The 21,322-nt window shown below is 38.1% G+C and overlaps 1 protein-coding gene across 1 annotated transcript in view; it reads right to left on the bottom strand.

Annotated features, from left to right (window-relative positions):
• The window catches only part of Spta1 (spectrin alpha, erythrocytic 1), a 71,672-nt gene that overhangs the window by 5,704 nt on the left and 44,646 nt on the right, over positions 1-21,322 (bottom strand). The window contains exons 39-47 of the mRNA XM_075989204.1: positions 19,908-20,040; positions 9,781-9,879; positions 9,180-9,342; positions 8,627-8,703; positions 5,523-5,732; positions 3,117-3,413; positions 2,428-2,540; positions 1,354-1,371; positions 565-616 (exon numbers count right to left, since the gene is read on the bottom strand). Coding sequence (XP_075845319.1) covers positions 565-616; positions 1,354-1,371; positions 2,428-2,540; positions 3,117-3,413; positions 5,523-5,732; positions 8,627-8,703; positions 9,180-9,342; positions 9,781-9,879; positions 19,908-20,040 — 1,162 coding nt within the window. The remainder of the gene's footprint in view (positions 1-564; positions 617-1,353; positions 1,372-2,427; positions 2,541-3,116; positions 3,414-5,522; positions 5,733-8,626; positions 8,704-9,179; positions 9,343-9,780; positions 9,880-19,907; positions 20,041-21,322) is intronic.

Here is a 21,322-nt window from a genome sequence, read left to right as displayed (position 1 = left end):
AAGGGGAAATGTTCAGCAAGGAGTCAATGAAAAAAGTGACTCCCAGGGATGGGTGAAAACTTCAATGTTATAAAGCAGATCAATGCTACCTGACATCTTATTTTTCTCTCATTGCGAAAAAGTCATATTTAACTATTTTTTATTCTGGAAAGAGGCAATAAAGCATACAAGACTGAGAAATACTCTTTAAAATCACTGCTTCCCTCAGTTGGAAGGGGGGAGATTTACATTTAGTTATATCATCTGGCTACATCAAATAACAGAAATGTATTGATGTGCCAGGTTATGGGCTAGAAAGATGTACATTTGCTCGTTTAGATAAGTATATCCGCAATATTTAATGTATATATTAGCTCGGTTTTATTGTTGCAGAAATTGACACTCTGTATCAATAATGTGGTGGCCTAGAGTTAAAATGCAAATGGGCATGAGTAGGACTCGAACCTTGGTTTTAACCTTAGGTAACCTCTACCTAAAATATCACCGGGTTGCTTCTACGTGCTTTTCCCTGTGCTTTTTACAATTCAAGCCATGTCTTCTGCTAGCTAGCAAAACATTACTCACTTTATTTGCCTCGAGCTGGGATTCCAGAGTTCCTGTTTCCTTGAGCAATGATCTAATTAAGAATCAAAAGAAAACATTATTTGTTATAACAGAAATCCATAATTCACAGACCCATTAGCTCAAAGCCTCTGCAGTTCATTGCTTCTGTTTCTTTAAAATTACACAGGCTCCATAAAATAAAGTTTCACGGAGCTCGATTTTAATAAACAAGCCTCTATCTGTCTATCTTTCTAGATAGTTGAAAAGGAACGTAAAGCCAGCCCTAGTTTTCTGGGTTTACAAGAAGGTGTCACATGTCTTTCTTAGTTCTGCTCTCAAATGTACTTATCCCTTGGTATCCTTGAGGGGGCTCTATGGTGATCAACATAATGGATGTTGCAGTTACAAAATGGAAATGTGGCATGCAGTATGTGTATATAATCTTTATAGCTTATAATACTTGCTGCAATTTAAATAGTTGTTATGTACTTTAAAGAGAAAGATGACAAAAAATAATGTTTATATATTCAGTAGAGAGAGTTTTTCTGAGCATTTTCAGTCCATAGTTGGTTGAACATATAGACACAGTTCTCCATGGATATGAAGGTTTTACATGTAAGACGTGTGAGAGAGGTACCACCTACTATGGGTGCAGGACTAGGAGAAAATATGACTTTTTATTCTGCCCCTCCATCTTTAACTAGGAACTGCCAGATTATGATGAGATAGGATACTTCAGCCCCAAGTTTCCCTAACTAATTATTGTAGGACAACATAATAAAATAAACACAATTACAGAAAAATACTGACCCATCCAGAAAGTAAGCCCTGGACATGATGGACCGGAGGATGAATCATGAGAAGAAAGAAGGAAAACATACATTAGCACACATAATAATTCTATTTCTTCATGTTGATGAAACATTTTAGGTCTGTTTTGGTCACATAATAGGAACCCATCCATCTATATGCTGCTTCCAAAACCTCTGGTACTTTGGGAAACTCAGAGACTTTGTAAAGTTCTCCCTTTTGGGACAAAGCAATCAGTATGCTAAATCTCTAGCACACACTACAGGGTAATGTAGGAACCAAAACCAGGAGCAAAGGGGGATGCTTTGATTCATACAGCCTCAGCCAGATGTATGTTTTTTAGATAAAATGCAGTTTTTCTTCTTCTTTTGTGTAGAAGCATTAATTATGGATCATCCATCCAAAACACTATACCTCAAAATATCACATTACTGACCTACTTAATGGGCACAGTCTTCGTACTTTGGCCATTTGTTCTAGCATAGTGTACTTTTTTATGTATCCCCTTTTCCAGGTCATTTACTCAAAAGATGTGATACACATCATCTTTACATACATCTTGCACATAATAAATGAAATTAGGCTATATTATACTACTCCATTTTCATTATGGCTTTAGTTGGCAGGCAAAGTAATGGCTTGGTATTAGATGTTCACCGTAGGTTCTGTTTTTGGTCTTGTCAATAAGTACATCGGTGACCTTGAGTGAGACAATTTTTCTACTTGAACTTTCCACACTTTAAACAGAGGAAATAAGATACATTCTGCACTTTTCAAGGTTGGTCTGACAGTTAAGTACATAATGGCTCTTGAAGTACTTTATAAAGTGCAATGTGGCATACTATTGTGTTGAAGAATAAGCATACACAATAGGAGGGGAAGTATGAGTATCAAGAAGAAAATAAAAAGGGTGGGTGAGAATAATGGACAAAATATGGGATTATGAAAAGCAGATAAACAGAATCAAAATATGGCCATAGGGACAGGGGTCATACTACTTCCTTCTGCCACATATGTTATCCCTGTTGAAAACAGTATATGTGGGGGTCTTGGTTTGAAGAAAGCACAGCAGACCTGGTCTCCTGGATCCACTTAAGGAAGTCACTGGCTCTCTGCTCAAACTCCTGGCACATTTCAAAGTTCTGGATCTGCCTAGCCTCTTCTTTCTTTAACTCCTGTTCCCGCTCCTACAAGCAACAAAGAACAGAGCCGATTCACATGGAAGGAATAATTTTTATTATAATAGAATCACTTTGTAGGTATAGGTACACATCTCTATCCCAAAGTGAACCTGTCTTCCACAGGTGCACATTGACGTGCCCTAACTGTCTGTCTGTCTGTCTATCTATCTATCTATCTATCTATCTATCTATCTATCTATCTATCTATCTATCTATCTATCTATCATTTATCTCTATGTCATCTATCTTTCAATCATCTATTTATACACATCTATCTATCTATCTATCTATCTATCTATCTATCTATCTATCTATCTATCTATCTATCTATTATTCTTTGTTTACTTCAGTCATTTTTCCACAAACTCCAAGACAACAAACCATAAGATATATTTATTGTGACAGAGATATGTATATATATATACTTCCCAGTTTTCCTTAGATAGTTTTGATTCTTGACTTCTGCCACAGTGTAATTAATGAAACCATTCCCCTCTTTCCCCTAAGACCCCCCAACTTCCATATGGGTTCACTGGTCATGTTTCCTATAGCAGAAGAAGCCTGGGTTGTCCCCCAAGATACCTTGATGATGTCAGGCAGGTGCTTCCAGATCCTGTCCAGCACCTCCACTGTTAACCAGGTATAAGGACTGCTTGGTTGATTTAAGGCTTTAATCTGCTGGTCTAGCTTCACTAAATGGTTGAAGTCTTCTTGAGCCCCAGCTAGAGAGGCCAAGAAGGCCTCGTGTTCCTTTTGCAACTGCCGAATCTCATTCAGGGAGACACAGTGCACAGGCTCTGACAAGTCCTCTTCAGCATTCTCACACCAGTTGTTGAAGGCTGAAGCCTTGTGTGCAAATTCCATGAATAGCTCCTCAGCCTGCAGAAAAAAGACACCCTCATTGCTTCTGATAGTGTCCCTCAAGAGAAGAGACTATTGAGGATAAAAATAGTGTCTTTAAATACTTGCAGGCAGCAATCTGAACTTGTGAGACTGAAATTAGCAGGGATGCTGTGATAAGGTGAGATGAATATAAGTTAGAGGAACTACCAGGGTTTAGCCTTTTCTCATTGTGAAATTCTCTAATCTTCCCACAATGTACAGATGAAGAGAGTGGCTGGCTCACAATGTTCTTTTACCTTCGTGACTCTGAGGGAAGCAATGGTAGTTTCAATCACCTTATTTCTTTTTGAAAGTCTTTATCACTCTTAGAAACAAGTGATAAATGAGAATCAAAGAGAATGAATGACACAAACCAAACATCTCTGTTCTATCCTTTACCCACTCCCTCTTCTTCCCTTCAACTTTTGTAGATGGTTTACCAATACAATTCTTTGACAGCACCAAGTCCCTTTCCCACATTCCTTTCCAAACCTTGTGATCTCATATGATGCCTTTAAATTTTAAAAGTCATGGATTAAACCCATCTTCTACACATTGACCTATGCCCCATGCATGACCTCCATGCTCCTACACTGTTGCCCAGAGTTACCCACATGCTCAAAGGATACTAAATTTATATGACTGGGAGACAGAAAAATCATAGACAGCTCCTAACAAGAAATGATAAGGAATAATTCCAGATCAAAAGTACACTATGGGTTTTTAACTCAAGTGATTGAATTGTCTGCATGACTTGTCTGAGCAATTATGAAAATAAATTTTTTTCTTTCAATTTAAACTAGTTAGAAAAAAAATTTTCTAACTAGAGAAGGTGATTATCCTGAACTAATTTCAGTAATTCATATGTTAAAGTAAACACAAAGAAAATGAATAAGATTTATAGACCATTTCATATTTTATTAGGAGTAGTATAGATTGATTGAATATTTATAATAAAAACTTAAAACATGTTTTGTTATTCAAAATTAAGGAAAACTGAGTAAGAAAGTCAAGTAACTTTCTTTGTTGAATGTATATATGCACAGAAAGATGCCAATATAATTGTTTTATATTTTCACCTAGGATTTATTTCTGCTGTATGTATATTGTTTAATAGAGTAGGGATTAACTAGAGGTTGAGACTTCGTGAGTTTCCCTGCATTAAATTATTTAAGTCCAGTTGCTTCTCTCATCTAGAACTAGTAACATCACTGACTCTTCTGAACCAGTTTTTCTGTGGTGCTGAAGATCAAAACCAGGGGTTTGTGCATACTGGGCTAGTGTCCTACCACTGACTTATGCACTGGAATTCACTACCAGTCTTTAAATTCTTTGACAGAATCTTGCTATACAATCCAGTTTGGCCTAGAACTCTTGATCCTTTTGCTTCTGCCTGAGTAAGAAATCTGGAATTTTCGGCATGCACAACCACATCCAGCTCGGCATTTTTTTTATTGTTGATATGCCTTATGATTGTCATTTAATATGCCTTGGAAGTTACCATTGGAAAGAACACTTTATAGACTCAGATCTACCAGACCACTGCATTCCTAGATCCATTATCTCATCTAATAGGAAGAACTCAGAAAAGCAGATGGGGATGAAAACATCTTCCTGTCTTTTAAAAGGGCAGAACAAGGTAACACACTCAAGGACGCCCTCCTAGTCAAGGAGATACCCTGAGAACATGTTTTACAGCTACCTTTCCAGTGACCCTTTTATCTAGGTTAGACAAACATACAGAACTTGGTTTTGTGATAGTTTTAGTTTTGTGTATAAAGGCTTTCCACACTCTGGTTCTATCCACCTCTCCCACTGTATGTGGCTGGCTTCCAGCCTAAGTCAACTATAAAATCTCTTAACCCATTGAAAACCAAACAAAAAGACCTTCTATTCATTCTAAGAAAATTAATTCCTTTTGGCTCAATAATAATGTTTTGTTGATCGTTTTCTTTGTCCTGAAATGTTTATAAATTTTTCAAATTAAGTTTCTAGTCATCATGTCTGAATTCTCTGGCTAATAACCAGATAATTGAGACCCTATCAAACTTTATTGCACTTCCTTTTCACCTTACTCTGTTTTTGTTCCCTTCCCCCCTTTCTCACGTTCTGTAAAGGCAGTTGCTTTTCTAGTAGTTTCTGCCTGTGAACTTTAGAGGCTTCCAGCAGTTGCTCCCAGCGCTTCACCAAGGCTTCGTGTCGCTCCTCAATGGCTTTGCTTTGGCTGTGCTCAACAGCCACAAGCTGGTCCTTCAGATCGGTGATTTCAGAAAGTCGTTCTTGCTGGAAGCTCTGAAGACTGGCATCCAGCGTGTCCTTAGAAGATAAAAACAGAAGCAATGAACAGGCTCAGTGATGCATCCAAAGGACCACACACATCTGTGTCCTAACAGACTTTTATCATGGTTAATGGCAATTGTTAACTTAATAGGGTATGTTTAAAAAAATGTGGTTAGAAAGTGGTCTGAGGAGAAAAATTGTAATTTTGAGAATAAATATCTGAATTTGGAATTATGGTTAAGTACTAGTGTGTGTGTGTGTGTGTGTGTGTGTGTGTGTATGCACACATGTGTGTATATATATACATATGTATGATTATATAGTAGGAATAAAATTGTTAAGGGGATGGAACATGATGAGATATTTCAAATATTTACAATTAAAATAATGAGATTCTTCTTATAACACACATATGTTCTAAGAATTTCTTACATTGTCACACTCTACTCTTAGAGTAGAGGCAGTACTCTGTTAGGGGCCTTGGGTACATAAACTCAAAAAAGCTCTGTACGTACTGGTTACAGAAATTAAATTTTTGCAGAAATGTTAATATCAAAGTTACGAAATTCAGGACTGCTAAGTGAGTTTTAACAGAGTGACTTGCATCAGAACACTTCTATCTTCCTCCTCCTTCTCCTCCTCCTCCTCTTCTTGTCTCTTTTTTTATACAAGTTCTCACTAGGCAGCACTTATTGGCTGGAGTGTGTCACTATGAATATCAGGCTGGCCTCAAACTAACAGACATGTGCTGCTGTGGAACAGTGGTCTTGTACCCTGTGAGTTGTATTGTTTTACTAAAACGGCAATTGGCCAGTAGCCAGGCAGGAAGTATAGGCAGGACAACCAGGCAGGAAGTAGAGGTGGGACAAAGAGAACAGGAGAATTCTGGGAAGAGGAAAGAGTCAGTCTGCAGTCGAGACACAGAGGAAGCATGATGAGGATGGCACCCTGACAAAAAGTACCAAGCCATGTAGCTAACACAGGAAAGAATTATGAGTTAATGTAAGATATAAGAGTTAATAGGAAGCTTGAGCTAATAGGCCAACCAGTTTATAATTAAGGTAAGCCTCTGTGTGTTTCTTTGGGATTGAATGGCTGCGGGACTGAGTGGGACAGAAATCTCTGTCAACAATGTGCCCTCATCTGCCTCCCTCTGCCTATTTCTGTCTATGTCTCTCAAGTGCTGGGATTAAAGCCTAGCATCTTAGACTAATTCCCCCTTTGAGAATAATTAAAAATTTGATTTTATTATTTATGTGTGTGGTATTTTATCTGCATGGATGCCTGCAGAGACCTGAAAAAGACATTAGGTCTTTTTGAACTGGAATTTCAAATAATTGTTACCACCATGTGGGTGCTGGCAATTAAACCCAGGTCATCTGGAAGGGTAGTCAGTACTTTTAACTGCTGAGCCATCTCTCCAGCCCTTCTGAGAACAATTTTAAAATTATCAATACATTTATTGTTTGAGTAGATTCAGAATGCAACTGAAGTAGTTACAAATGGAGGGCTTATGATACCTGAAAGGAAGAGTATTGCAGCGATGCCAATATTCACTCCACTTTTCCCTGCCATGAATAATCTGAGCAGGGTGAGACATTCAGAGGACAGCACCTCTGAGCCTTTGGCAATCACATGCCATTAAAAGGACAGAAATAGCCATTCTGGGGAATTGGGGCATCCAGTTTGGCAGATGCTATAGAAAGAGAACTGCAAGATTGTAGAGTCATTATTCTTTTGCATTTTAATTTCAAAGCACTTTAGATTCCAAAACTGAGCAGGTGGTGTCCTAGAAGTCAAGCAGAAATTATATGAATAACCTCAGATGCTAGGCATGATTTCTTGTGATGTCCGAGAGCTGACTTCAGGATCTACCAAGCAGATGTTCTACTTAAAGTGCTTAGGAAAAGGAGCAAATGAGGTGTGGAAATCTTTACTCAGAGGATATATTTTGTATCCTTTTAATTCATGATCAAAAAGTAGAGAGTTTGGTGGAGCAGGTGTTAAGCATCAAATGAAATTTGTGAATTAATTCCCTTGAATGTAATCAGATTTACCTTTCCAAGAAAGCAATAAATCAGAAAGTAGCATGGTATTCAAAAATATAGTATTTATTAAAGACACCATGTGAAAGGCTTCATCCTCTATGCAATAATGATGTTGTGGGTTCTTTAAGAGATAGTACTGAACAAGAGGTCCTTAGACCACTTGAACCAATGTGCACTGGAGAGATTTGCATTGCTCCAGTATCTTTCCTACTTCCTTTATGACCTCATCCTTCCTCCCATGATCTTCCCATTTGCCAAGAAACCTTGTTGTTTCTTGTACTGTTTGAACTAACAGCATTATACTATGAACAAAATACTCTTTTTAAAACAAGCTATATGTGCACTTATTGGAAGGTTGAACTCTTGTTTTCTGTCTGTGTGGGAGTGTTTATATGTGTGTGTGCCTGTGTCCATGCTGAGGCTATAGGTTGGCATTAGGTGTTTTCCTCGTTTCTCTACATTGTCTTTTCTGAGAGAAGATTCTCTTGTTGAATGCAGAAGCATACATTTCCTAGATCTTTCTTTCTGCCTCCCATGGCTGGTGCTGGGTCTGATCTCAGGTCTTCATGTTTGTGAAGCAAGTACTTTACCCACTGAGACATCACCTCAGCCCTAATCGAACAGTTAATTATGGCAACAAAATGGCCTAATTACAGAAATTAGTAGGATACACAAATGGAGATAATCAGAAAAGTCAAAAGTTGACTCTTGACAAAATTCAAGATGACAAACACCTTGAGCAAGGCCTCGAGGGGATGGAGATAGATAGATGATAGATAGATAGATAGATAGATAGATAGATAGATAGAGCATATTATATGCAAATTGAATTATAAATATTGGCCCCCCTCTGGCCCCATTGACATAGCATCTTTCTCTTACATGCTTTGCCAGGAGTGTGAGGAAGGCAGTGAGGTCTGCACCGTTGCTCTTGGTCTTCAGAAATGCTTCCTTCTCACCTAGAAAACAGGGAGTCAGGAGTGAATATTAAATGATTATTTGTAGTAGTCAGTGAGAATGCTCTCTCCTCAGAACAGGTGACTCTGGAATACACAAGCAGTGGGAAGAATGGCTTCTGTCCTTAGGATAAAACTGAGACTGCTAAGTGCAGAAGAAACACTGAATCATGGAATGAAGAAAAGTTGAAGACTGAACATGAATTACTAACAAATCAACATATACTGCCATTTCTTTCCTAGGAGATTTTGTGGAGGATTTTCCTTCTTGAATCATACATGAATTTACCATTCCCTAACAACTGTGTTCTCTGGGTTTATAACACTTAATTCTCTAACATCACTGTGTATTTGTAATTGTGTCCAAAACAACTAAAAATGAGTAATTTATCTCATTTCCAGAGATAAAGAAAAAATCCAGAGACCATTCTTCAAATAGTATTCTTTGAACCAAGGATGATAGCCCCAGCATCTCATACCTATCCATGATTCCACCACATCTGCCTTCCAGTTAAACTGCTGGAAGGCATGGTCATCGTCCAGTTGTGACTTCCAAGCATCTAATGCCTTGGCCAGAGAAGTTGTGTTTTCATTCAAAATTTGGATCTTAGTAGAAACCTTATCCTTGTTTTGAGTTTCTTCCTGCGATACCAAGGTTGAAAGAAGGAGTTAGGCAGACATGCTGAGGGGCTAGAAACGTGATTCTTTGGTACCAGTAAAAAGCTCTCAATTCCTTTTCCAAAATACCCAATTACTATACTCTAGGTCTATTGCAATTATTCCATCCCTGGTATGTATTCAAGAATGATATTTCCATTCTAGCATTTGCACAAGTCCAGCATTTAGGAAGCAGAGGCAGAGACAGAAACAGAGCCAGGCAGAGCTCTGTGGGTTTAAGGCCATCCTGGTCTACACAGCATGTGCAAAGCCATCCATGAGCTACACAGTTACACGTAATTTCAAAAGAATCTCTATATAATTCTTTTCTTATTACTTTCTATAGGTAATTTCATCACTATTCTTGTTTCTGTATTTGGACCAAGTGCTTTGAGAAAAGGTCGCAAACCCCTCAGAACTCACCTTACTAATGATATCCTCTCCTTGTGCACACACATTTTGTACTCGGGTCTTATGCACAGCAAAATCGTTCTCCACAGCTTCATGCTTCTTTAGCAAACTCTGCATGAACAAATCAGCAAAGACAATAATGTTCAAGAATGGCCAACCTCCATTCATATGCAAGTCCACAGTATGTTATTCGATGGAGCTGGCCCAGTTCAATTAATAAATTTGTTGAGGGTGCACTTCCTCTGCAACAGCTCTATTAAGTTCCTCTTAAAAACTCTTCCCTGTCAGCTGGGCGGTGGTGGTGCACGCCTTTAATCCCAGCACTTGGGAGGCAGAGGCAGGTGAATCTCTGTGAGTTCGAGACCAGCCTGGTCTACAAGAGCTAGTTCCAGGACAGGCTCCAAAGCCACAGAGAAACCCTGTCTGGAAAAACCAAAAAAAAAAAACAAAAACAAAAACAAAAACAAAAACAAAAAAAACCAACAAAACAAAAAACTCTTCCCTGTCAAACAGGGTAATCTCACTGGAAGGAGTGACTGATTTCAGGGATACTGTTTCTCATATCCCACATGGTTCTAAGAATTGTTCTCTTTTTATTTTGGAATCAAATGATTGGGGTGAAAAATGAGGATTTCTCTACATTTAGATTCACACAGCTCTCCAGCTTTGAAAAATATTAAATATTAAGAACATCTTAAACTAAGAATTCTTCCTAAAGGCAGGAGTTAAAGAGAACACAGTTCTCTCAGAAATTACAGAAAGAGAAGTGAGGATGGGGGCCTGAATAGTGCTTCTATCTTCTTATGAAATTTCCTCAAAATATTCATGCTGGCCCTCATCACCTCCATTTACCACTTCTACCTCTTGTCATATAGGCAACTTATTAATACTTATTTTTCCTATATAGCATAGTAATGCAAGCTAATTAAACAAACATAATGTCTATACTTTTTCTATTTCCTAACCTCAAAATAAATTTCAACATATGAAGTGCTTATACATCAGAATAGATGCTTATTCCTTTTCAAATAATATAGGTTACATTGTGATTTTTATATCATTTATAAAAAAATATAATGGAGATTTGAAAGTTAACTCATATTGTAAAACTGAATGCTTTTTTAACTTTGAATTGTGTGTGTGTATACCATGAATATTGCTTCAAATAAAGACTCTTTAACATTTTCATTTCTATTTCCAAATGACATGTAAGAAACTAAAATATAAATACAATAAAGAAAAATAAAACTGATGTCACAAAAGAGAAAGGATCTCCAAAATAACTACCAACAATTAGATGAAAATAAAACACAAACCATTGAATAGATAGATGATTCCTTGGAATGTAAACCTACCGGGAGTAAGACATTAAGAAATACAAAGTCTGGACAGCAGTCAGAAATCAGAAAATGTCAGCATTGCAAATCCTGGGACCAGATGTCTTCACTGACTAATTCAACCAAACACTAAAATAAATAATGCAAACCATTCCTAAACTGTTGAAAATTTAAGGAAAAAGGACGTCTCCCCCTCTTCTATGAGGAAGGCCTTACAGCTGTCAGGGTCAGATGAAAACACCACAACAAAAGAAAGTTACAGGCCAAGGTTCTTGAAGAACCGAGAGGCTTTTGCTGTGCTGACGTTTTCCCATTTCTGACTACTGACCAGACTTTGTATTTCTTAATGACTTACTCCCGGTAGGTTTACATCTCTAGTAATCCATCCACCTATGAGATGTCGTGCACACTCTTGATTAACTGAGAGGCAGACTCTTCAAAAGAATGCCTGCAAACTGAATATGCTGGGGAATCAAAAGGCTTTTACAGGAGGACAAGTGGAATTCACGCCTTAGATGTCAATGTCTCAGGTACACAGATAAACAAATGGATACATCATATTAAGAAAAGAAATGAAAAATCACATCAGATCTCAATCAGTGCCAAAAAACCTTTCTTGACAAAATTCCACAATTTTCCACTATAAAAATTTTTGACAAAATAGAAACAATGTATTACCTCAACACAATAAATTCCACATATTAAAGTGTACACAGCTAATATTGTACCAAAGAGTTTATAAAAATCAAAACAAACTTTCCCTTTAAGATCAGGAACAAGATAAGAATATTCACTTGTGGTACTTTTATCCAACACAATTCTGGAAGTAATAACCAATACAATTAGGAAAAAGTGATGGGGGAGTGTCATATATCAATCTGTTGATTTCCTTGGTTAAGCAATAAAGAAACTGCTAGGCCCATTGGATAGGCCCACCCTTAGGTGGGTGGAGTAAACAGAACAGAATGCCGGGAGGAAGAGGAAGTGAGGTCAGACTCCGCAGCTCTGCTCTCCGGAGCAGACGCAGGAGAGACGCCATGCTACCTGCTCCAGGGAAGACGCACACCATGCCCCAGCTCCGACCCAGGATGGACTTAGGCTAGAATCTTCCCGGTAAGTGCACCTAGGGGCGCTACATAGATTATTAGAAATGGGCCAGAGCAGTGTTTAAAAGAATACAGTGTCCGTGTAATTATTTCGGGGCATAAGCTAGCCGGGCAGGGCAGGCGGCTGGGGTGTTTGGGGACGCAGCCCCGCCGCCCCCCTATTACTACAAATGACGCCCAGACGTGTGGCTAACTAAACCTACTTAAAAAACCTGAGAAGGCTTAAAAATAAGGAAGAGAGCGTTTAACACAGATTTTTGCTGTTTGTTGGTGGCGTGCTGTAGAGAGATTTCCTGATTCAGCGACAGCAGCAGAAAAAAAAAGCTGCGTTATTTTAAAGCGCGGCTTCCTGGGGCTTTGCCGCCAGTGCAAACTCTGGCTTTATGTTTGTGTTCCCACTTGGGATCGGAAGGAGAGTGCTCTGAGACGGTGCGATGACTCAGAGCTTCCCGCCTGCTCCTGGGCAGAAGGCAGAATCAGGCTTAGGCAGGCGGAAGAGCATGGCGGATTCCTGCCGCCATACAGAGACGTGTTTTTAGACTGCGCAGTGCTCTGCCTGTCAGATTTGGATGTTACTTGGATGAAAAGAATTTCTGTGCTGCACGCTCAGTCTCAGAATTAAAGTGCTGAGTGCCGCTCCTACCTGGTAGCCCCAAGAGGCTTCCTGACTCAGCTTCAGCTGCAAAACCCTGCAGCTCATTAAGAGGTCCTGCCACGAAACACTTAAACGGTGTTGGCGAAAAGCTGAACGCATGCTTTTCGGTTTTCAGCCGTAGCAGGAAAAAAGCTGCGCTGTTTAAAAATGCCAGCTTTCTGGGCCATCCTGCCAGGGAAAACTCTGACTGTTTGAGGCAGGAGGGCCGGCTACTGAGAGAGGACTTGAGTGTTGTCTGTTGTAGCTTGCTGGCTGGCAGGGACCTTGCAGCCAGTACCTCAGCCATGAGGCTGGAAAGCTAAGGATCCAGCCGGCAAAGCCACGCCTTTAGTCCTACTGATATTGCTCAGTAATTTAAGGACTCATGTGGTCAGAAAAAGAGTGATATACAGTAAAGAGAGATTCAAAGACAAAGAAAATTTCTGAATGGTTTAAAGTGTGTTAAAAATATATGCAGACTAAAAGTTAAAATTCTTAAAGTAAACCTCTGTGACTTCAAGGTGTGGCAGCACACGCCTTTAATCCCAATGCCTAGAAGGCAGAGACAAACAGATCTCTGTGAGTTCAAGGTGTAGTAGTGTACGCCTTTAATCCCAATGCCTGGGAGGCAGAGACAGGCGGATCTCTGAGAGTTCAAAGACAGCCTGGTCTACAGATGTACGCTCAAAAAGCAAAAGTTAACCTAGGAATGTCACATCTTAGATTCTTAAGCGCCTAGTGATTTAAAGGCACAAATCAAAAGTGCTCCTGAATAGTAAAAAATTGCAGATTCACAATAGGACAGATTCAGACCGCTAAACGAGTCACACTGTTGGATGAATGTACGTTGGCTTGGGAGAGAGAAGAAAAAGAATATAGAGAATAAAGTTAATGGTTAAAAAAAAAAAAGTAAAAGTAAAGTCTTTAAAGAGACAGAATAAAGTAAAGTGATAGAGTAAAACTAAGCCGCGTAAAAATGAAAATTTCACAAAGAGTCTGGATTATGTACATTGTGTTTTCTTTAAAATTTTTGACTGTGAAGGAGCTAAGTACAGAGAGACATTTCATTATATGGGCTGCCAAGTGGAACCAGAACGGATATCATGAGGGTATGATTTCAGAATTTGGATCTAAGGATATGATACTTTGGAAAAGAGATTCTTCTTTTGTTTTCACAGAGGATGAGACTCTATGGATTTCTTCTATTCCGATTTGGTATGATGGACCACGTCCTCCTGAAGGGTTGCTGTGAACATCTTCAGAAAATTGCCTTGCTCAACTGCCAACTGAGATAAACCTGGCACACAGGTTACACCCTAAAATCATTAACGACGCCCCCATTCAGCAGGAAGCAGTTTGGAGAGAAAAAACTGCGCCCATGTTCCCAAATATAGTTTATAAATGTTCTTTTACATTTAAAGGGGGATATGATATAGATATGAATAATTTGTATTAGTATAGATTTTGCTTTATTGATAGAGATTTACGGTCAATTTTGTTATATGTATGAATGTTTCTGATGTAATTCTTGCTTGATAACTGTTTTGCTATATGTAATTTTACTATGTTAAAGTTAAAGCCTTTCTTTTTTGTTTAAACAGAAAAAGGGGAAGTGATGGGGGAGTGTCATATATCAATCTGTTGATTTCCTTGGTTAAGCAATAAAGAAACTGCTAGGCCCATTGGATAGGCCCACCCTTAGGTGGGTGGAGTAAACAGAACAGAATGCCGGGAGGAAGAGGAAGTGAGGTCAGACTCCGCAGCTCTGCTCTCCGGAGCAGACGCAGGAGAGACGCCATGCTACCTGCTCCAGGGAAGACGCACACCATGCCCCAGCTCCGACCCAGGATGGACTTAGGCTAGAATCTTCCCGGTAAGCGCACCTAGGGGCGCTACATAGATTATTAGAAATGGGCCAGAGCAGTGTTTAAAAGAATACAGTGTCCGTGTAATTATTTGGGGCATAAGCTAGCCGTGGGGGCGGCCGGGTGCCGGGAAAATAGCCCGCTGCCCCCTATTACTACAAAAAGAAATAAGATGATCTAAATAAGAAGAGAATAATGAAAATAGTTTGTTTGAAAACTCAGAAGCTGTAATATGTTAAAAACTCTACACTTCATAGAAACTGTGAAACCAACAAATCTAATAGAAAAAATCAAAATAGAAAGTAACACACAAACACCTCATTTCTATATATTAATAATGAACTACATGAAAGATGAATTTAGAAATTATTTCTTATATAAATCTCATAGAAAAACAAGGAAATTCCTGATCATAAATTGAACCAATAAAATCAAAAATGTATACATTGAAATTTAGATAACACTGATGAAAAACTTATAAACAATGAAAATAAATAAATTAAATTCCCACTTTTTTTTACATTAGAAGAATAAAAATTGTTAAATCCACATATAATATGAGGAGATCTACAGATTCAATATAATCCTTATCAAAATTCTTAGGAATTCTGGTTTTACAGAAATAATAAAATCAATTCTAACACTCAGATGGAACTAGTAAAGACTAGCAAGATTCAAACCAAGCCTCAGAAGAAGACTAGTACTGGAGATCAAATGCCATGATTCAAAAGCATGTCACAAAACTATAGTAATGAAAACAATATGATACTGGCAAGAGGAAAGACATAAGTCCGCAGAACAGAAATAAAACATGCAGTCAACTAGTCTGTAGTAGTCTCAAAAATACACCACAAAGAAAGTATAGTCTCTTCAACAAATGTTAATTGTAATCCAGTATCTACCACTGCATAAGAAACAGATAAGCTCTAAAAGATTCTAACTGGAAAAATCCACTTTTTGCTGGGCGGTGGTGGTGCATGCCTTTAATCCCAGCACTCAGGAGGCAGAGGCAGGTGGATCTCTGTGAGTTCGAGGCCAGCCTGGTCTACAAGAGCTAGTTCCAGGGAAAAAAAGAAATTCCACTTTTAAGACAGAATATTAATGGTAATGTACTTATATTTGTAAGCCCTAAAAAACCCATTTTCACAGTAAAAAAGAAATAGATCAGTTCATTATTTTAAATAATATTCTTAAAAATTTAGGTCAAATCTATTAAAGACTTAAATATAATGATGAAAAGAACTTCACCCACACCCGAGAAAACACATACAAACACTTGCTTTGGCAGTTGCTGCATGCGTTTTACAACAAAAGCAGAGACACAGGAGCCACACGTAGAGAAGTATGAAAAACCTCATCAAACTCCAAAGCTCTGTGCAGCCAAGGGACCAATCAACAGAGCTTAAGCAACACCTGCAGAATGATGATAAACCATTTATCTTATGGGGGTTAATTTCCAAAATATCCAACGAACTGCTTTAACTCCCCACTGAAATAAGTAAGTAGAGAAATAAAATGACAGGAATATTAAAAAGAAATGCTCAATGGTTTAAAAATAAGATAACAATCTGAATAAAAGATCTTCAAAGAAGACATAAACAGCTCACAGGTGTATAGCATATCTATTCATGATGACTGTTCAGGAAGGAATGGAATTTAAAGCACATGGGGTATCTATTGCCTCATGCCTAGGAGGATGGTGACTGACAAAAGCAAAAGGCAACACGTGTTACCAAGGATTTGGAGCCTTGGAGCCATGATATGATATTGGCAGAGATGTAGACTAAACTGCTTTGAGAAATGTTATTGATACTACTCAAGAAAATTTAAGTAAAATGTCCATATCATTCAGAAGTACATTTATTGTATATCACCAGGACTTTGAAAAGACATTGGCCTTTTTATGTTTGGTGCAGCGTTCATCGCAACTCACACATTTATGTGTGAAAAGCAATCTGAATGTCTAGAGTAGTGATTCTCAACCTGTGGGTGGCAACCGCCTTGAAGCCGAACAACCCTTCCACAGAGGTTGCATATCAGATATCCTGCATAATAAAATAATTACATCATGATTTGTAACAGTAGCAAAATTATAGTTACAAAATAGCAACGAAATAAAAATAATTTTATGGTTGGCGTCATCACAAAATGAAAAATTGCATTAAAGGGTGGCAGCATTAGGAAGATTGAGAACCACAAGTTCGATGTAGACATAAAAATGTAGTACAGATTTTGATATACATATAAAACAGTTTATCCTTATGAAATTATGAGAGAGAAGTCTTTATAATTCATAATGGCAAAAGATCAACATTGTGTAATTGTGCCAAGTAAGATAAGTCAGCCAGTTATTTAAAGGCGTTCTGCATGACTTAATGTGTAGGGGAAAATGCCAGACTCAGAGTAGGATGGCAGTTACCAGGAGCTAGGAAGGTAAAATATCCTGCTGCTAATGATTCATCACAACTTCCCATCAAACAAAGAGAATAAGAGTTTTGATACACACTGCACCTATATTCTCCAATAATATTTTGTGTCTGTATAGTTTTATTAAGATGACATATTTCATATGAAATGCTATTACCAAAACAAGGAAGTCATCCATGTAGAAATGGATACAGGTGGGAAGAGACATTTCACTGTGGAAAATACGTAGTTCTCAAACAAAAAACTACCGTTAAGGAAATGCCCATTAAAACCTCAGCACGATATCATTGTCCACTGCCTAGAGTAAAGTAAAAACAATGACGACATACAATGCTGGTGAGTACATGGAGATGCTGCCTCACTTATGTATGGGTGATAAGAGTGTTAAATGATCAACCATGCTGGAAAACAGCTGAGCTTAATTTGTTGTTGTTGCAAAACTAAGCAGGTGTTGACACTCACAGAGTCCAGCCATCCAACCCCTGAACATTTGTCTCTGAAAACATTTACTTAGATGTGCTCAAAAATTGTGCAACAGTTTTTAAAATAGAGCTTTTCAAAATAGGCAAAAAGTACAACAGCCCAGAAGAGTGGTTAAGCTGTAGTACATTGCTATATTAAAGCTACTCAGGAATAAAAGGAATGAGATTTGTTGCACATAGCAACCTGAACTAATCTCTAAAATATGCTGTATAAAAACTTCAAACATCTTCAAAAGTTATGAATATGTATCTCCTATGTTTTCACATCCATTCTGTTCTTGTTTTAAAACAGCAACTCTTCAGCCTATGGCTCCACATCCATCCTTTTGTTGCTGTATCAAAACAGCAGCTCACCTAGCCCGAGATGGATTTGAACTCATCATGCTTATTATGCCTCAGCCTTCCAAGAGCTGAAATTGCAGATGTGAACCACAATGTTGAGGCATTCTTGAAATGACAAAACTATGCAAATGTAATAGAGGGTCAGATATGGTGTCATGAGACTGTTCTTCCAGCTACTTGGAAGTCTAGGCAGGTCGATTATATGTTGAAGGCCTTCTTGGGCTAACAGTGAATTTAATACCAACATGGGCAACTTTATAAAAACTTGTCTCAAAATTAAAATAAAATGTTTGGGACTACAGTTGTGATAGAGCACATTCCAAGTAAGTGTTAGGCCCTATTTTTAATTTCCAAGATGAAAAAGTTATCTACATCGATATCATCTATATCTATTATTTCTCTAGCTATCTATCCATCTATCATTTATGTAGCTATCTACCCACCTGTTTTTCTAGAGAGAAGATCGAAAGAGTTAAGAATATCAGTTTGAGGGGTGAAGAGATAGGTCAGCTATTAAAAGCTAGACTCATAACCAAAACAACAAGAATAGCAGTTTGAGGTGGAAAGAATTGGTAAGAGTTATAGAAGAGGGAACTTTGTGATGGTCATCTTGAAAATGTAAATATTATGATACTATATTGCAGCTATTTTAAAATGTTATACACAATTAGATGATGTTCAAAAAACAATATATAGTTTCTCTGAATTATTAATTCTAGAGTATGTCAATCTTTGGTTTTCAATATCAGACTTTGACAGTGCACAGTCAGGCGCTAAGCACTTGGGAGGCAGTGTAGAAGACTGACGTGAGTTTGGGGCAGCCACTGTTACATGAACAGTCTCTGTCTCACAGAACCCAAACCCCAAAACAATTAATAAAGCTTAAGTTTTAAAAAGAGAAGCCTTTGGGAGTATTGGATATGGAACATTAAAATGCTAGAGCTTGCACAAAACATGTTACAAAATATGTTTTGAACTAAAATGCTGATAATTTGACTCATTTGCCCCTCAGAATTTAAATGCTTTCCTGCAATTCTAAGTCTTCCTTTATGACCTCACGTAGACGTGAACATCTGCACACAGAGCTTTTAGCAAAGTCTGTGTACGTAAGGCTATGAAACACACTCAAAATCATGAGAACCTTATTGTTCTGTGAAGGCTTTCTCTACAGTTGCCAAAATATACATTCACTAAAGATCACACCCAGAACTCATTAATTTCTTTATTCAAAAAGCTCAATAAACGTAACTTAAAAGGATGTCTCTAAACGTGGAACTATTCTGTTAAGAAGCATTCTAAAATTCTTCTTCCCCTAAAATTATATATTTTGGAATCTGTAACCAATTCCAGACAAATGAGTATTAATTTTTTTTCAGATTAATGGAGCATTGCTATCTGAGAGAAACTTTAGAATCTATCTACCTATTATCTATCTATCTATCTATCTATCTATCTATCTATCTATCTATCTACCTATTATCTATCTATCTATCTATCATCTATCTTTTATCTATCTATCTATCTATCTATCTATCATCTATATATCTACTATCTCTATCTATCTATCATTTATATATCTACCTGTCTATCATCTATCTATCTATCTATCTATCTATCTATCTATCTATCTATCTATCTATCTATCATCTATCTATCTTTCTATGGACTCACTGTAAAGACTCATGCCTATAAGGAAAGGTCTTTCACCATATCTTCTATGTAGACAGTTCACAGGCTAAGTTCTGAATTCTATTTTCATCCCTGTTTGGCTCCATAACTTGAGACAAATCAGATCTTACTCTATCATATTTAAAATTAACAGAAGCCTTCACATTTCTCTAACCCAGGACACAGGCTCTAATTTTTACAGGTGAAAATGCCATCTTCTTAAGGAGAGATCCAAATGAAAGAGATGAAACAGTTGACTCATTCTGCCTCTTCTTTACCTGAGTAGCAGCCAGTGTGTCTCCAGAATCCCCTCTGCTGACCATGGCATCCTTTTCACTCAGCCATGCTTCCTCTTCCTCTGCGTTCTCCATGAATTGCAGATACTGAAGAGACTCTTCCAACTGGGCCCCTCTGTAACAAGGTGGTCATCCCAACAGAAGTAGGAAGGGACAGGTAAACTGTGGAGCTACAGTGGGGTAGCATAATTCCACTCCAGAAAAATCACTGGTTCTAAGGACAGACACAGTTTAACTGGACAAGAACACAGTCTACATCCCTATTGGTCAGTGGTGCTGATCTCCCATGACACAGGAGAGACTAGTGCTCTTGAATTTTATTTTGCAATAGCATTGAAACTTTGACAAAAAGAAGGAAATTCCACCCAAACAAAAGTTTCAGGACCATGAACACTCCACAGTGAGGCAGTGGCTCTATATCAAGCACCATCTTTCCTCTTATTTGATGAAGGATAAGATCCAGAAAAGATCCTTGCTTTTAAAAATACGTATTTTTTTTAAAAGTTATATGCATGTGTATATGTGATGTGGGATTTCCCTGTGTATGCTGTGATTATCATTTATAAATAAAGGAACTGCTTTGGGCCTATAGCAGAACTGTAGGGGAACAGAGCTAGACAGGAAAAACTAAGCTGAATGCTGGGAGAAAGGAGGCAGAGTGAAGAGAAGTCATGGAGCTGTTGCCAGAGACAGATGTGCTGAAACTTTGCTGGTAGGCCAAGACCTCATGGTGATGTACAGATTAATGGAGATGGGTTAAATTAATAGTAAGAGTTAGCAAATATGAAGCTAGAGATAATGGGTCAAGCAGTGATTTAAATGATATGGTTTCTGTGTGATTATTTCAGGGTTGAGCAGCCGCGAACCAACAAGTGGACTCAGCGCAACATATATGCCTGAGTACTAATGCTAGGCTGGTGGTTCAAGGTGCTATAGAAAAGCATGCTGAGCAAATCATGAGGAGAAAGCTAGTAAGCCGCATCTCCTATAGCCTCTGCATCAGGTTCCTGCACTGCTTGAGTTCCTGCTTTTATTTCCCTTAGTGATGGAATGTGACATGGAACTGCAAGCCAAAATAAACTCTTTCTACTCCAAGTTGCTTTGCTTTATGATGGCAGTAGAAATATTAACTAAGTCACCACACACATGCTGGTGACTGTCAGCCAGTAGACAGTTTTGTAGTCCCTGGAACTGGAATTACAAATGGTTGTCAAGCATCCAATTATAGGTGCTGAGAATGAATTTGGGTTGTCTGCAGGAGCATCAAGTGTTCTTAACCGCTGAGCCATCTCTCCATTCTGGTAAATTCCTCTTATTCCCCAGAAAGAAATGTCTGCCCATAGCCACCAGAGGACAGGTTCATGAGGAACTTGGTGTTTGTTCCAGAATTAATAAAA

Source organism: Microtus pennsylvanicus, chromosome 10 (assembly GCF_037038515.1).
Source record: "Microtus pennsylvanicus isolate mMicPen1 chromosome 10, mMicPen1.hap1, whole genome shotgun sequence".
Taxonomy (NCBI): Eukaryota; Metazoa; Chordata; class Mammalia; order Rodentia; family Cricetidae; genus Microtus; species Microtus pennsylvanicus.
The sequence above is the reverse complement of the archived record's forward strand: the minus strand, read 5'-3'. Positions and strand labels throughout refer to the sequence as shown.